Source organism: Gossypium raimondii, chromosome 7 (genome assembly GCF_025698545.1).
Source record: "Gossypium raimondii isolate GPD5lz chromosome 7, ASM2569854v1, whole genome shotgun sequence".
In the NCBI taxonomy this organism is placed as follows: Eukaryota; Viridiplantae; Streptophyta; class Magnoliopsida; order Malvales; family Malvaceae; genus Gossypium; species Gossypium raimondii.
In genome coordinates, this window is record NC_068571.1 from 516,997 (window position 1) to 535,619 (window position 18,623).

At 31.8% G+C, this 18,623-nt stretch overlaps 2 protein-coding genes across 2 annotated transcripts; one reads left to right on the top strand and one right to left on the bottom strand.

Moving 5' to 3' along the window:
- The first annotated feature begins 9,750 nt into the window (after positions 1-9,750).
- LOC105769773 (probable WRKY transcription factor 75) lies at positions 9,751-11,689 on the top strand. The gene is made up of 2 exons (XM_012590634.2): positions 9,751-10,244; positions 11,267-11,689. The coding sequence occupies exons 1-2, from the start codon at positions 9,922-9,924 to the stop codon at positions 11,442-11,444; spliced, it is 501 nt and encodes a 166-aa protein (XP_012446088.1). The 5' UTR covers positions 9,751-9,921; the 3' UTR covers positions 11,445-11,689.
- Positions 11,690-16,439: 4,750 nt separating this feature from the next.
- Positions 16,440-18,360, bottom strand: LOC105769788 (uncharacterized). The gene is made up of 2 exons (XM_012590661.2): positions 18,069-18,360; positions 16,440-16,803 (listed from the first exon to the last, which is right to left on the bottom strand). Exons 1-2 carry the CDS (start codon positions 18,218-18,220, stop codon positions 16,743-16,745), a joined length of 213 nt encoding a protein of 70 aa, XP_012446115.1. The 5' UTR covers positions 18,221-18,360; the 3' UTR covers positions 16,440-16,742.
- Between the last annotated feature and the right edge of the window lie 263 nt (positions 18,361-18,623).

Genomic DNA, 18,623 nt, shown 5'->3' on the forward strand with positions numbered 1-18,623 from the left:
TTTGCATAATAGTTTCCAAACGGTACCGTTTTGGTGGCCATGACCCGCGCTTGAACCCGACCTGGATGAGGCCAAATCCGCGCATTTTGGATCGAGGGGAAATTTGCGCAATGAGCCCCTCCCATTCTGTTTCGTTTTAATACAGTTTTTTTTCTTTGATTTTTTAATTATTACCTCGCATTTGATTCCATTCTCATTTAGATCCACAGTTGGACGGCGCCGTTTTCACTGATCGGATTTGAGCATCCGAACATTTGCGTTTAATTGCTGTTTTGATCCCTCAGTTTTGAATCAATTATCAATTTATCTCGTTTTCTTTCTCTTTTAATTCTAGTGGCAATTTAGTTTTTTTATTTAATTCTAAATCTATTTAATTCTTATTTTGACATATTTATTTCTAAAAAATCTAATATTATTTTAATATTTAAATTTGATATTGTTTTAAAATTTATTATTAGTGTAATTTTAAAATATAATATGCTATTATTTTAATTTGTTAATTAATATTATTTAAATTTATTATACATTGATGTTTTAAATCCATTAGGTATTTTGTTTTAAATATAATATATTATGATTTATTTCATTATTAAGTATTTTATGTATTTTATTGTAATTTGAATATTTTTTTGATATTGTTTTTATTTTCTCTTTTCATATATATTCCTATATGGTATATCTTTACGTAATAATATTTGTTATAATACTATTATTCATATAAGTACATAGCTTATTAAATTATTTTTAGTACGTATCAATGTTTTGATTTTATATGATAATTAATTTTAAGTTTTTAATATATTTGCATATGTCTTTCAAATCAATTTTATTTATATGTAATTAATTCCTTTTAAAATTTTGTAATAGGTTTTACTTACTTTTTTATATATTAGTATGTATGTATCATTATTTTTATATTTTTATATGTATTATCATGTCTTACTTTAAATCTATTCCTAATTGGTTCCAAATACTAATTATTTAAAATTTTTTTGGGGTTTATTTTGAAATCATGTATGTAATTTCTCTTGAATTTTTGTACAAAGGATATAGCGATTATAAATTTTCTCCTTTTCATTGTTTTGAGGTATCTTTTTAGGAGATTGTTTATCAATTTATCTCATGCTTAATTATTAATATTGGTGTTTGTATAATATTATTGCTATTTGTATTCACCTATTTTGCTTAGTACTTCTTAGTGTAGGTTTGAGTTGCTATTTATCTTTTACATTATGTATTGCTATTCAATCATGTTTCATTTGTAAAAATTATATTTTATTAAAGCACTACAATCCTTTCATCTCATAATTTTCAAAAAGGCTTGGTGTTCATGGATATCGAAAGGATTGTGCCCTAACTTACTGGGCCTCAATTCTTTTCGACGAATTTAGATAGCCAAGTTTTTATTTTATTAAAACCATACAATTTTAAAATAAAGCTTTTGAGACTTCAAAATGTTGGGTCTTAACTTATTGGATATGGCATTTTGTTGTCTCGATTTCAAAATAAAGGCAATATTTGGTTACACTCTAACTCACTGAGTGTGACGTTTATTACTTTGAAATGGATATGTCTTATCATCCAATTAAGTTATGCAAGTTTTCCCACCAAAAGATCGTATTTTTAAAATATTTTCAAAATTTTGACACTAAGACATTAAGCAATCGATTCGGTACCAATTTTTGGGCGTCACGATGGTGCTAACCCTTCCTCGTGCGTTATCGACTCCCGAACCTATTTTTTTCAAATTTGTAGACTTAAAATCGTTTTCAAGGTGATCCGATCACACCTCCAATAAAGGTCGGTGGCGACTCTATTTTCATTTTCAAAGTCGATTCCTATTTTATTTTTTCAAATTAAAAATGGTTTCGACATTTACGAATCAGGGTTGAATGAAGCCAGACTAGAACCAAAAAAGTCTTACCTAAAATTCGATTCGTTTCTAAACAAACCTTATTTTTTTTATCCAAACTCATTTTCCATACATATTTTTCACCGTCGCAACTTCCTTGAATGGTCCGCAATGACTTCCTCACTCAAAGCATGTTCTTCATTTTGCTTAACAGCAACGTTGCGACATCCTTGTGCTTTGGCTTCTGATAATTTGGCTCCTTGGAAAATGGCACTGTAGCGACAGACTAGACCCACATCCAAGTTCCGAGGCCCTAACTCCTTTGACATCTAAAAATATTAACTAATTAAATAATGTTGGATAAATCGAAAGCTTAAGTGTAATTGAAAATTTAAGTATTAAATTTAATTCAAAAAATTCGTTTTATTTCATGAATATAATTTTAAATTGTAAAAAATATATTCTACTTTTTATTCTTAATTTTAAATATTAAACGTAAAATTTGTACGAAATAATATAATCTTAAAATAAATAAAATGAAATGAAATGAAAATATTCTTCATTAAGTGATAAGTAGCTCTTATCTATCTATCTATCTATCATTTTCAATACTTTTACAGTGAAAAATTCTATCCTATTATTTTTAGTTTGAATTATCAAACATGAATAAAAAATAAATTATTGAAAGTAATAATTTTCAATTGATTTAATTTTTTCAATGATTTATCAAACAACACTTTAGTTTATTTAATAGTAAACATAAAAACATTTAAAATTCACTAAAAACACTAAGATAGTGTTTGAAAAGTCACTTAGTAATTGGATTTGGGTGTAATTGTTTGTAATTACATTGGGGTAATTTATGGGTCTCACTAAATCGGGTGTAATTGAAACACTCCGATTACACTTTTCAATTCTTGGTGGTGAGAATTTGAGTAATTAGGTGAGTATTTACACTCAAATCTGATTATCGTATGACTTTCTAAACACTTTTACATAATTTAACTTTAAAAATTATTTTTCATCCAAGTTGAAGTTATGAAAATTATATTATAAACATGAACACGAATAATTGCTTGGTATGATTACGGAAATTTTTAAAACTATATTATAAATCCTAAAAATATATTATGAAAATAATTTGTGCATTTTATAAAGTTATAGTCAATTTTATTATTTAAATCTTAAAAATATTCTAAAGTTATTGCTAAAAAGTATGAATATAACTTATTTGCATGTGCATACTATATATTATAAAAATAATATACTTATTTATAAAAGAAAAGTGTTATAATTTTTACCCTAACTTATTTATAAAAATAGTTTTATAAAGTTATGGCAAAAATTATATTATTTATAAGAAGTGATATGAAAACTATTAGACATTTTACAAAATATGTTTTTATATTGAAGACTATATATTATAAATTTTATATTATTTTAACCTAGCATGCGTTAAATGCTAAAGAGGAAATAACCCAACGAACATGGAATGCTAGATCAATTAGATAAAATTGCATATGAGGCTTATTTTTCTTATTATTATTATTTGCAATCATACTATTGGCTACTTTTTGGACTAATATACTACATATGATGGTTTGATTTTAATTTTGTTACTTGAGTAGAAATTTTTTATCGTCTCGATAATTATTTATAATAATTAATATATATTTAAAAATATAAATTATATATATAACTGTGTAATTATATTTTATAATAATTGCAAAAGAGTATAATTAATTGCACTTTCATCCAATTACTCAGTACTATTCAAACATACCCTAAAATGTAACTTAAATAAAGAGTCTTGGTTTTAATTACGAAATTTGATCACAATCCCTTAAAAGACTAAAATGATGTAAGCCTCTTTTGGAACATGAATTTAACTTGGGCTATGTTTGATAAATTTAAAAAAGTAAATGTTGAGAAAATTAAGTGTTGAATTTAAGTTATAAAATATGCTTGGTGTATTACTTAAAATTAAATATTGATTATAATTAGATTGTTTGATAAATGATAATATAATCTTATATGAAGTAGAATAGAATAGAATAAAATAAAAACAATTGAATTTATTCTTTATTAAGTTATAAGTAGACTTGTTCATGGGTCAGGTTACCTGCCCAGGCCCAAAGGTCTGCTCGAAATTTGGGAGGATTTGGACAAACATATTGGGCCTGAGAAATGAGTTTGAGCAAAAAATTAGACCCATTTAAAATATGGGTTGGGTTCAGGCTTAGACATTCAAGACCTAAGCCCAACCCAGCCCGACTTGTTTTAAGTTTATAATATTTATATTATGTTATTTTTATATATTATGAAATTTAGAACACATTAAAAAAATAAACCTATACTAAACATATAATACTACTATAATGTAAATATTAAAATAATGTTAAGATGACTATATAAAAAATTTCAATAAAAAATGAATAAAATTATTAAATATTAAAATAATATAATATAAATATTTAAAAAAAAGAGTAAAAAAAACATGAGCAAAATTTTAGACCCATATTTCGGGTCGGGCCAAGTTTAGGCAAACATAAAATATGCTAATATCATGCTTAGGCCCAACCCGACCCGACCCAATTCAACTCATGAACAGCTCTAATATGATAAGTAGATCCAAATCGACTTATCATTTCCTACATAATTTTACGAAAAAGAATTCTATCTAGGTAAAACCTATGATAGTAAAAAATACATATTAGATTCATAAAAGTGGTGGAATATGATAAATCCATACTCTCCAAATAATGTTATTCCTTTAGAAAGAATCCGGATGATGTTCGTAGTTGTGTCTCTACATAGGATGCCCTAATCTTGAAGCCTCTTGACCCCACAACTTAATCCATGAAAGGTCCAACACATGAAGGATGTTATCCTTTGAAATCCAAATTCAATTCCAATTGACATAATAATCGATTTATTCCAATAATTCATGGACGCATTTTTCCCCATGAAAATCGCTCCTTTACTAACTGTGTTCTTTATTTCCTTGTAAACGTGACAGGTTTCTAGATACATTACAACTTTTTCAACAATGGCAGCTGCTTCAACACCAACACAAACGACAATTCATTCCAAATATAAACTTCACTTCTTTTCAATTTACATCTTTCCATTGTCACTCTTCTTTGACTACAACACATTCTCACAACCATTTTAGGTTGTATGATTTCCAATACAGGAATGTTTTCAATTTTGACCTAACTTTCTTTGTTACACCAAACCCATATTCTTTCAAGTACCAAGTTACAAGCTTCATTTTTATATTCTTCAACCTTTTAGGGATGGAACTCGATTTGAATCCTTTTCAAATTTCAGAATAATTATATATTTTGGTTCTTGAATTTGTCATTCGGACCTTGTTGTCCCCTAAACTTGTATTTCCTCAACCAAGTTCATACCTCTGCACTAACACCGCTAGTTTGTGCTGACATGGTAGACAAGTGCTCAATACATCATGTGACAAACATAAATTATATGTATATATTAATCAAAAAATTATAATTTTTTTTAAAAAAATTATAAAAATGTGAACCTGGACAAATAGTTGTCAGATTGGCTAGTAGTGCCACGTCAATACAAACTAACAATGTTAGCGCGGAGGTACCAATCTGGTTGACGAAATACAAGTTCAGGGACCAACTAGGTCTAAAAAAATATTAGGGACCAACTAGGTATAAATGGATAAGTTCAAGGGACAACATATATATTAACCCTTATTACAAGTTGTAGGTTTAATGTTGTGAGGCACCGAAGTCAAATCAGATTTCATGGCAATAATTATGGTTTAAGAATTACAAGCTAGTGCAACATTTAACCATGTCAAGATCAGTAATCTACTCATCAACTATATGGTAAAAGCATTAGGTGAAAAACCTTTAAAATGGCATATTGATCATGATCATACCTTATTATATATATATATATATACACCAATTTGATTGGTGAAACTAAGAATCCAACATAGTATATTTTTCTCCATCAATGAATACCATATCTTATAAATGGAAGATTACCTAATTGGGAACTAACCGTTGATTCAACCAATAATCCCACTAAAAGCTTTGTGTATACTATGAAAAAAGTCCCAATAATCCCATCTAATTTGGTATGCAAAGTGTGGAAATTAAACAACTAAACCATCTCAACATTTTCAATGTAACTAAGTCATTGCCTTTTTGAACAAAACTCATTTATGGGAACTAAGATGTCATGGCTGTAACTTGTTCTTTTTTAAATGTTTGTCACTTTTCAGTCTTTTTCATTCATTGCCAATGCTAGCGTACTTCATTAATTAATGTTAGTTGCCATTCAACAATGGAAGCTGTAATTTGGAATTCAAGCGGCAGAATTCAGTAGAAGAAACCATATATTTTAAAATATAAAACAAAAGTTACAATGCAGGGCCACCAGCAACCCACACCTTTCCTGGCAGCTTCTTCAACCTGACGCTGCTTTGACGTGGACGTCTCAGCTACTCACCTATGGCTGCTGTGCCATCCATATTTTTTCGAGAGATATCGAGTATTAGCCTCTCTCTATATATGTGGGTATTTCTTCCTTAGATACATGATGATCACTAAATCAGTGTGGAAATTAAACTACGTACAGCACTATACTATTAAAAGCATGCATTGCATTGTCTAGACATGAAGAAAAGGAGTTTATCCAAATAAGTGAGTCAAAAATTCTAAATTTATCCTTACACCTTCAAAGCATGCATTGCATTGCATGGTATCGTTTTGTTTATTGTTGAGGTAAGTGGCTAACGCAGTGCCAAACAGTAGTGGTCATTATGACTAACGCTATGACAAGTTTGAAATTGACAATTTTTTAAACAAAAATAATGAATTATGAATTATGTTAATATTGTGGAAATATGATAATCATCTATGAAAATCGATCTATTTGAAGCAATTTATTTTAAATATTGAATCAGATCGGATAAAGCAAAAGGATCCCTTTGAAATATAAAGATTGGATTGGGACTACATTGAAAACTTATCTCAATTGATGCTACTTTATCTTGGACTTTATTCTAATATTGTATATTCTGTTTTATTCTATAAACTATTTTAGCTGCAATTTTATAAGGGAATCGATTGTACTTGATCTAGTATATTAGTAACTCTCGAACTCTTATATAGTTGAAGAAACTTGTATAGCTGGGTTTTGCATCTAAAGCTATTAGCACTTATCTATTCATTGAGGGATCTGTAATTGTAACTGTATTGAGAGCGCAAACAAGTTAATTGCTTGTTTTACAGCTTAAGTTATACAAGGAAAACTTAGAGGAGAGTAAACTAAATCTTTAAGTACAAAAACGAGGTTACTGTACCGAAATGTGATAGGACTAGTTATATTAGGATTACAAAAATGGTTCAAACAATAATCAAGAAAACGAGGAACATCCCCTTAGATAAATGAACATAAATATTAATTAACTATTAATTTCATTAGAAATAACATAATTTTTTAAATAAATGATGCATATATATTAGGTATTATATGATAATTAATAACAAAAGTAATTTAATGTTGCATAAAGTTTTTTTTTCCTTTTCACGTTTATTTCCAAATAAATATTCTATTACAGGTGGCTTATCATTACAAGACGTGTTGCGTGGTGTTGTGCTTGGGGACACTGGAAAAGGTTTTATGTGAATCACTCGTGTCTTGATAGGGTATAACCATCTTAAATCAAAATACATTTATTTTTATGTTTTAAAACTTAGGATGAAAGTAGATATGTGATATTTACATTAAACACGTGCTCCCCAAAGGGGAAATTTAGTATTCCTCTAAGCACGTACTGATTAAGACCTTCTAGACATCGTCAAAACTGTTGTATCATTTATTAATATAACCGTTGGAAATTAATTAATTAATTAATATTCCTTTTTTATAATTAAGATTCCCATGTGGAAATAAAAACACTCAACAAATTTATTCCATATTTTATATAATTGAATAAAAGAGTTTTTCTTAATTAGATAAGTCGTAAAGAAGGTTAGCTGGGGTTGGTTAGTCTCTTGTGAGTATTTGACGTTTCAAACTTAGGTTGAACAGATAATTTTCATTCGACATGCCTGCAAACTCTCTCTTCTAATTTATACATTAACATCAAACAAGATTTTGACCCGCCTCCCTAACCACAAACATTACTCATGGTTGAGTAATTTTTCGTTATGTCTCGTTAAAGGAAATAATCGAATATTTATATACATAGTTACTATTTATGGAATTGACGTTCTTAGTAGACTCTATGCATGTAGGGCGCGTATATTGTTCTGGGCTGCCCGCTGGACTTCATGGCCTTCACATGTGAACTCCTTAGATATATGCGAGTTAAGAGTGCGAGCTGAGACAACGAACTCCCGTTGTTGACTTCTCACTATAAAACTTACGCGTATCCATCTGATAAGATTTAACCTTATCTGATTCTCGGGTTATTTCCATTTTCTTAATTTCAAAGTTGAAGCTCACGTGCTTTTATAATTTCTCAAATTTGCGTTCATGTAAGTATTATTAATAAAACTCACATTTATTAGTCATAATGTAATATTTGATGAACCAAATAAACCCTAAATCTATCTCTACCTATTAGCAACCAGACATAGCAACACTGAAACTACAATAGAGATGAAGAATAAGGCATGAATATATTTTCTGTCTTGATTACTCAATATGACTGGTGAGGTGTAGAAGGACTAACAGAGTGCCAGCAACCTTAGTTAACAATCTTATAACCCACTAAAAAAGAGGAATCGATATCCCATATTTGTAGATTTGTGTAATATTGATGTTATTTCATGGTTTCTTGACCATTGTTGGGCATAGTGATGGACTTTTTATTTAGAGGAATAATATAAAGACAAGATAGGGTGTCTTGTCTTGTCCTCGGTTGAGACGACATATTGAAAAGTAGCAAATGACTTGGCCTTAGTTTCCAAATGTTTTAGCAGATTCTGAGTATATAGTCAGGAATATATTCCATCGAAACAGTGACTGATTTTGGTGGAGAATCCTAATTCCATATTTTCCATTAATTTAATCTGATGCTAATTTCATCAAGTTCCTAGAAACGCAGGAGGAGGCGCAGTCAGACATGCACTAAAACGACATAGTACCCACCACCCCAAACACAAACATTTTTATTAAATACGGTAAGTTCTACTAAATCTGTAATAAACTTTTTTAAAAAAATCATTTAAACACGTGTGAAATTAGACCGGTCCAAAGGAGACTGCTCTTACTCTTCATCTACAATCTCCATGAACAAAACAGAAGATTCTTATTATTTTTAATATATGTATAGTCAATATTTACGTCTAGGGTAAATATTTAATTTACTGATAATATACATAAATATTTTTTATATTTATTGACAATTATTAACTCCATAATCTTGCTAATTTTAAAATATTATAATAATATGTATAAACTTTGTTTAAATTAGAAAATAAAAATTATAACCAAAGATAACAACATATTAATGAGTCTTTAATTTCACAAATTAATTATTTTGAAAGTTTACAAGTACAGAATATATTTGAGTAACTATTTAGTGTAGACAATACAAAGGGATTAAGAAAGATAAACTCGATCAATTAAATAAATAAACTAAAACTCATAAGACTTGCATATTTTAATTCTAAAATTTTTGATATCTCACTTGTGAAATTAAAGTTGAATAAAGCAAAATGATTCCTTTTTTTTGTCAGAAAAGGATTTTAATATAATGAAAAATTAAAATGAAGCCGCCACAAATTTTCCACAATATCTTTATAATAAACAAACCGCTAATGACTCTCTTAGGCTTTGAGAAAAATTTCGTGCCGCCTACGACACCTCTAACCCTATAAATATCGCCTTTGTATTTTTGTGCTTATTTTCTTCATCTTTCTCCCTACAATCCGTTTCCATCATCTTCTTCATTCTTCTTTTTCCATATATAAAATAAGGAGGCAAAGCCGCCTCTTCTTTTCCACTGGACTTTGTTTTGATCCGTAGCTTCTCCTCTTACATAAATTAATAAAGCAGTAGTGGCTTTTATGGAGAATTATCAAATGTTCTTCCCTATCTCGGCCCCATCAACAGCAGCTCAATCATTACCGTTAAACATGGCACCTAATTCCCAAGCTTTTAACAGTTTTCATGGGAATTCGGTTGATGGGTTCTTAGGTTTGAAGAGTACCGAAGACTTGATTCAGAAACCAGAAGCTAAGGACTTCATGAAATCAAGTCAAAAAATGGAAAAGAAGATTAGGAAGCCTAGATATGCTTTTCAAACAAGGAGTCAGGTTGATATACTTGACGATGGATATCGTTGGAGGAAATATGGGCAAAAAGCTGTTAAGAACAACAAATTCCCAAGGTTTGTTTTGCCTTTATTTATATCATAATCCATAAAGCTTAATTTGTTCCATTGCATGATCTTGAGATCCTTTCATGCTTATATCATCATATATATATACTAGTATTACTGTTTAGTACCAAACATGATGGGCTAGTGTATGATATCCCACTTTATATAGCATTAACCATTTACAGTATGCTTGCAATAACCCTTGCCATGCATGCATGCCATGGATATAAAAGAAATTCCATAAATGATGGTTTTTTGCATATAAACTTTTTTGTCCAAGTTTTCTTATAACTCTTCCTGATAGAATTACAAGAAAGGGATACCTATATGTTATACATGAATAGCATATACTAGTAATTAAAAAGACTCCAAAACTTTTGTGGTAATTAGATATGGTAAGGCAAAAATGGGTTAGCTTCGGTTTGAGTGTCTTAAGTCCAACTCTACCTCAACCTCAACCTCAACCTCGGTAAATATTGTTGGGAAAATTGAGATATTTCAAAAGAAGATTTTAAAAACCTTATTTAGTAGTCATTATATTTCATTAAGTTAATAAGAATTAAGTTCAAAGGGTAGATTTGCACTAAGCGTTTTTGTAAAACTCCTATATATACCATGGCTCATTTTCGTTTTAGATACACCTATTATATTTCACTAAGCGTTTTCTCATTCTCCTCTAGCTCTTCCTCTCATCTTTTTAAGTCTGAGTGTTTTTTATCGCAATCTATTGTTGATTCTTGTTCCCGTTTTATAATAGAAGAGCTTGTTGAATCTTAAGGGATACATTAAACGGCAAAATATTTTTAAAGAAAGTGTCCAACATGCCTCAAGTTATCAACCCATATTCTTGGTTTGTTAAATTCACGATTATATACCAACAAATCATGTGTGGATGATTTAGTTTTAGTTAAATTTGATAACCGATGATATATGCTTTGGAATTAGCCTTTCAAAATTTTGACTTGTGAATGAAAGAAATGCAAGGGTTTGAGCTGAACTAACACTATAAAAAATTGTGCATGTATGTACAGGAGCTATTACCGATGCACACATGAAGGATGCAAAGTAAAGAAGCAAGTCCAACGTCTAACCAAAGATGAAAGTGTGGTTGTCACGACTTATGAAGGAATGCACACTCATCCTATTCAGAAGCCAACTGACAATTTTGAACATATATTGAGTCAAATGCAGATTTACACTCCCTTCTGAAACCCCATCTTCATGAAATTGTAGTATGCTTTAGTAAGGACATAACAATCTTAAATTTAATCCTTCAATATGAAATAATAATGTTGTAATCGTAAAAATGTTCTTTTGTTTTTTTCTCTCCTTACCCTTGGTTAATTAGGCATTGGGAAGGAAATTAATGTCAGTTTATTTAGACATTTTTATGGTGTATTTGAACTGATAAAGAATTGATCGTTTTCTCTTGGGAAAATTTTATTTTTCGTTTATCTCTGTATCTAAGCTTGTTCCTATTGGATTTTGTTTGAAACAAATGGAAGTATATCTATTTGGAACTAATTTTAGTATCAGTAAAAACGATTACCACTAATGAAAAATTCATCCTAAGAACTTCATTTAGCAAAGTGAGGATTGAACATTCCAACTGTTAGGAATCGTCCCGATTAAGAAACAAACAAGTAAAAATAGTGGAAGAAATTGAGAAGATGAACACACAAATTTAACGTGGAAAAACCCCTTCAAAGAGGATAAAAAATCACGTGCAAAGATAATTTTACTATAATGGCAAAAGAATGAAGAGTACAAAAGATGGAGATAAAACTAAACCCCGAAAACCCGAAAAACAAAGAACCCTCAAAACGTAAACACAAAATTCTCTGAATGTGTTATGAGTTCTAATCTAATGGGTGTATTTACTAAGGTTGTAAAAGAGCCTATTTATAGGCTAAATTCATATGTCAAATAATAATAAAATAATCTAAACTAATCAGTGTTTGACTGAAACAAATAAACAAAGTTTAACTAAAAGATTATTTCTCAAATTTGACTGAAAATATGAGTCATACTTAACAAATCTCCACCTTGACTCATATTTCTACAACGTCATCTTTGCCAAAGCCCGCCACGAGCCTATCTTGAACTATGCAGGGAATTAACTGAGTCGAATCTGTGCTTAGAAACTGGAAGACTTCTAGCCTTCGACTTGTACACCGCCAAATCAAAACTAACCCGGTCGATTTTCACGAACACGGTTTCTAACTTTTCAAAACCTGCATCCAAAAGAGAACCCCTCTTCAACGAAACGGTCATACATTTTTCCCTCCTATGACCAAGTTGCCTCCGCTCCAAACGATTTGACTTCGACTCTGTAACGAACGAGGGATGTCCGATTTCACCGGTCACTATAGAACCTTCCAGATATAAAGACTGTCAATTCTTTTACCTTTTAACAAAACGAGAGCTCCACGAGATACTTTAATGCCGCTTGACTCGATGTTGATTCTGCATCCTTTCAAGTCTAAAATACTCAAGGAGATGAGATTCTTTCGTAAATCAGGTACATACCTGACATCTGAGAGTGTCCTAATTGTCCTATCGTGTATCCTAATTTTAACAGTACCAATACCAATTACCTTACTAGATGAATCGTTTCCCATGCGCACAACTCCACCTTCAACCGAACTGTATGTAGAGAACCATTCTCTATTGGGACACATGTGGAAAGAACATCCCGAATCTAGGATCCACTCGGACGTGAGCTTGGAGTTATCGCTCGTTGACACTAACAAGAAATCATCACCGCTTTCATCGGCCAAATTAGCATCAACTACATCTTCCTCGTTACTCTCAGCAGCTCTTTTATTTCGCAGTTTATAACAATCTGCTTTGACGTGACCTAACTTTTTACAATAGCGACACCTTTTGTCTCGTTTCTTTGATGCTACCAAAACGGAAGCTTGCCTATCTGCCTTGCTATCCAAATGAAGCTCATTGTCGAGTTTGTCTCTACTTAACAAATGACCCTTCACATCTTCGAACGAGATTTTGTCTCTGCCATAAATCAGGGTCTCCCTGAAAGACTTGTATGAAGGGGGTAAAGAGCACAATAATAGCATAGCTTGATCTTCATCATCAATATGAACCTCAACGTTCTTTAAATCATTTAAAAGAGTAATGAATTGACTGATGTGATCTCTAAGAAGCTCACCTTCATTCATGCGAAACGTAAATAGACGTTGTTTCAACACTAAACGGTTAGCCAAAGACTTAGTCGCATAAAGAGTTTCTAACCTTTTCCACAAGGCGGATGATGTCTTCTCCATCAATACCTCCTGCAATACCGTATTCTCGAGGCACAACTGGATTGCAGACAAGGTCTTTTCATCAAGCTCTTCCCATTCTGTTTTATTTAGATTCTCAGGCTTTTTCCCGGTAACAACCTTTTTCAAACCGGATTGAACTAAAATTTCCATCATCCGAACTTGCCACAGATTGAAATTTGTCTCACCATCGAACTTCTCAATTTCAAATCTTGTTGTTGCCATATCTGAATGGGCTGATCTATGAAAATTGAACTAGTTCTGATACCACTTGTTAGGAATCGTCCCGATTAAGCAACAAACAAGTAAAAATAGCAGAAGAAATTGAGAAGATGAATACACAAATTTAACGTGGAAAAATCCCTCCAAAAAGGATAAAAAACCATGGGCAAAGATAATTTTACTATAATGGCAAAAGAATGAAGAGTACAAAAGATGGAGATAAAACTAAACCTCGAAAACCCGAAAAATAAAGAACCCTCAAAACGTAAACACAAAATTCTCTGAATATGTTATGAATTCTAATCTAATGGGTGTATTTACTAAGATTGTAAAAGAGCCTATTTATAGGCTAAATTCATATGTCAAATAATAATAAAATAATCTAAACCAATCAGTGTTTGACTGAAACAAATAAACAAAGTTTAACTAAAAGATTATTTCTCAAATTTGACTGAAAATATGAGTCATACTTAACACCAACAATTATTGCTTGTTTTGATTTTAGTACAATTTTCTCCTTTCTTTGATATAAGTTTGTTCTCTTTCTCCATCATTTCCAGCATCTTCTTAACTTTTGCTTGTTTTATGTATATGCTGTCACTAACAGCCCACCATGTTTTAGCCAAAAACTTAACGTACTCAGTCGCGGTGGTCACTGGTAAAATTATGGAGCCTTTAATTTGTAAAATAAAAAATGGACATGCGTTTTTGTTAGACCTATCTAAAGGCTTGCATGTAACGCTTCAACTATGCTCCCACTATCGACCAATATTCTCTTAGTGATCGTCGTGATCACCATCGGGTCATTACCAACCTTATGTAGAAATATGTCTTCATCCGCTTCAATAAAATTAAAGTTGCCACTTATCATCTTGGTGAGGTCTCTTCATAACTAGGTTTCTTAGACGTGCCTTTCACTTGGTCTTCATTGGTACCACAATCATATGTTTCACTCATCTCATAAGTTGCTTACCCTTAGTTTTGTTATGTCTATCACAACTTGATACAACTTCACTTTTTTCTTTTCTTTATATCCAGGGTTCTAAGCAACCTCGCCTAATAATTTCCTCAATAGCATCATTCCATGAGATGCAATACTCTATCTTATCACGTATATAACAAGTTCATCAACTACACTTGATTCAATTCTATGTTCCACTGTTAACGAAGTACCGACGGTGTACGAGGGGATTCCAAGCATGATTCGTTAATGAGAACATAGTATATTTAAAAAAAAAAAGTCATAGGTAGTATCATAAAGGTCCCATAACTGGAAGATGGATTACATTTTGCTCTCTCTACTCAAAAAAATAGTAAATTTGTCCTTATACATTAAATCAAAGAACAAATTGACCCTTCTAATAAAAATTTCATATATTTCTACTGCTAAAAATTGGTCTATGTACGTCAGCATGAGGTACACATGACACACCACGTGTAACTATCTAGTTATTCTGTTAACTATGCCAATTTGTAACAGTAGAAGTGGATGAATTTTTTAACAAAAATGACCAATTTGCTCTTTGATCTAACTTATAAGGGCTAATTTGTCTATTTTTTTAGTCAAAGAGGTAAAATACAATTTGACTCCTAATACAAGGACTTCTATAGTATTTTGACTCATAGGTAGCTCTCTTAATTTTTTTTCTTCTTTGAAGTTATACTTCACATTTTAAGAGTTGTTTATGGATTAAGTAGATTGGAAATGTAGGTGAGAAATAAAGAGACTGTAGAAGATCGAAGGAGAAAAAGAAAAGGGTGATATGGATTAATAGATTGACGAATTTGCGTCGGCAGGAGGATAAAGGAATGAAATGATTTGACTACAATAATTCGGCTGCTTTTAACTTAAAAGTCCGTTTATTGGATTGAGTTTGAAAAAAGTTGAAGTTTGATTAAGCACTTTTTTCTAAATATTGTATCTTAAAAAAACATATTATGACATATTTAAAGGAGTTTGTAGAAACAATTGGAAGAAATGGAGACGAGCTTCTTCCATTTGAATCAAGTTTGAATCTTAGAGTCGACCGTATTAAGAGAGGAAAGGAAAAAGAAACATTTTGTTAAGATTTTAAAAATTGTTTAAATCAATTCATTCCCCCATCCAGAACTGAATTTTAATCCAAAATCTGTCCCACCACCGAACCTGTTTTTCTTTATTTAGTAAAAGAAATTCTTGTGGTCTACCTACTAAGTTTGAAAGATTAGACCACATGTATTTAAAACCTTGAAATTGGATCAGAACTTGGAGTAACTGCTACACCAAAATAACCTAAACTGATATGAATCAATCCAAATTTTAAAAAACCATGCTGAAATAGTCTATGAATACTTGGATCTCCTTTAGCTTGCATCAGAAATGAAGAAAATGTCTTACAAAAGCAACCATGAAAGTTTCAATCAGGTAACTCCCTCATTTCTGTCTGATTTGCCAATTTCCTTACTTCATTAGAAGGTGCTACAGCTAAACTTAAGATACAAACCGTACGAAAGCCGACCATGGAAAATCTTTGTATCAACACAAGACTATGAGACAAGATGATCCATTGAGCCGTATTGTGTGCTTTTCTCTTCTCTCACAACTTATCTCAATGCAGTCAAATACAATCCATTCAATTGCATAGACCTCTACTTCTCATTGTAATTCAAATTTGATCCTTGAAACTTGGCCTCATCACTTGCCAGACAACCAAACCCGGATCAGATAAAAATGCACCTAAACTTAAAATGATGACTGTCTTCTTCGAGCAGCAATAGTTTTACTCTTTTGTTACAGTATTACATACTAATCAAACAAAACCGACATTTGTAAGTATCAGCTCTCAAGTAAAGAAGTCTGTCTATAAACAAACCGAAAGAAAAGTGAGACGACTACATTAAGCTGTTTTGAAGTGAAGATATACCCAGACATTAATCAAGATTTATTCTAAAATAAAAACCCAGATATTCAAAACTGTAAACTGTATATCATCATAAATAACCCAAACTCTCTATAAAGAAACTAGTCCTTCTTAGGAGGAACCTTGGACTCCAATTCCTTGGGCTTTGCCTTCTCCGCTGCCCTGAAAGACAACCAGCATAAAAATAACACGAGCAGTATAAACAAGTGGGAAGCATAATAGAGATGAGAATCAGTTTCCAGGTTAAGTGATTCATGGACAATCATATTGTTTGAAAAACTTACTCCCATAACTAGATTTAAGGATGATAGGTAATGTTCTTAGAACCACGCAGTTACATACTTGCTCGACAAATTTAATCATGAAAAGATAACAGGTATGTGCCAGTAAGTTAAGCTACGAGTTTCCATCCATGTGCACGTATAAACACTCGTATAAGCAGAACTTGGTCTTATGCAATTTAGTTCAGCATATCCAGAGATAAAATGTGCAGTGCATCTTAACTTTGAAAATACGAAGAAAACCCAAGTGAAACAAAAACAGAAGAAACTCAACAGCAGAGTTCTAAAGATATTATGAATTCCAAAGACCCCTCAGCCAATCTGGCAATATGATTACTGTTGAGGGGAGGACGGACTCACTCTTTGGAGAAGTCTTCAAAGTGCTCCCGACGGACTGCTCAATGGTGGAAGTATTCCCGGGGTGTCTATGCACAGTTTTATCCCCAAGTTTTGTCTAGCGACTCCGCAGAGAGCCCGAATGGGTTCGTGGAGTGGGAGCACCTCGCCCACCAAAGAAATGCAAGCATTTGACCTTGGCGGGTTTGAACCCATGCCCTCATATGGCATTAGTGGGTAAGAATGGTTCCACTCACATTTCATTGGTGAGCAAGGTGCTCTTACCCCGTGAACCCATTGGGGCTCTCCATAGAGTTGAGAGACAAAACCTGGGGATAAAACCAAGCATAGACACCCTGGACACAATACTCCACCATTGAGAGGTCTGTCGGCTCCTGAAGGACAACACTTCAAAACTTTTCCAAATAGCGAGTCCAACCTCCCTCAACAGGTACAATTCTAAGTGTTTCTTTCCCATGCTATATCATCTGCAACACACATAAGGAGAAAAAAAAATCACAGTTAAAATATCATATCACTTTTATATCTTATTATTTTCCTAGCAACATCAAGGATCTAATTCTTTATAAAGAGAAACCTTCAAATTGACTCACTTTTGGGAGCTTAAAAACCAATAATTCCAGAGACCCATAAATATTCTAATAAAAAGCTTCTTTCTTATAATCATCCAACATTCAACAGTACAAAACCCCATACTTCATACTGATTCCACAAGAAAACCTACTGTGAGCTTTAAAAAGAAGTTAATTGAAAAACAAAACAAATAAGTGGAGTCGAGATAACGCTTACTTGGAAGCAGCAGAAGATTCTTCTTCAAGCCAGTTCCTTATATGTTTAACGTTGCGCCTAAAGATCGCAGCCGATTGTTTAACGTCGCTTCGCAATAAAAGAACCACCGCGCTAACACCTGCTACTGTTAATATGAAGTTGGTTAATGCCATTTTCAAACTCAAACTTCGTTTTACAGCGAAAAAATTCGACTTTAACTTCGAAGACCAACAATGGAAGAGCTAGTTAAGTGAATTCAGTTGAAAGGGTTTTAAATTGGGGATTCCCCTTTTTCCTCTTACAATCAGGGATTCGAGTAAGGGGGCTCTATTAATCTTTTGAATCTCAGCCCATATTATTACTTTATTGGGCTTTAAGCCTCTGTAGAATTTCAGATCCATTATGTTTACTTGAAAATTTCTAAAAATTCAGTCCCTCTATTTCTTGAATTTACAAATTTGGGTCCAATTATTATTATTTATTTCTCAAGGTATCTACCGGAGCGAGCCAGTAACTTATCCTCCGCATTCTGTAAACTCATTAAGGGGTAGATGTTGGTCACAAGTTTTAAAGCTG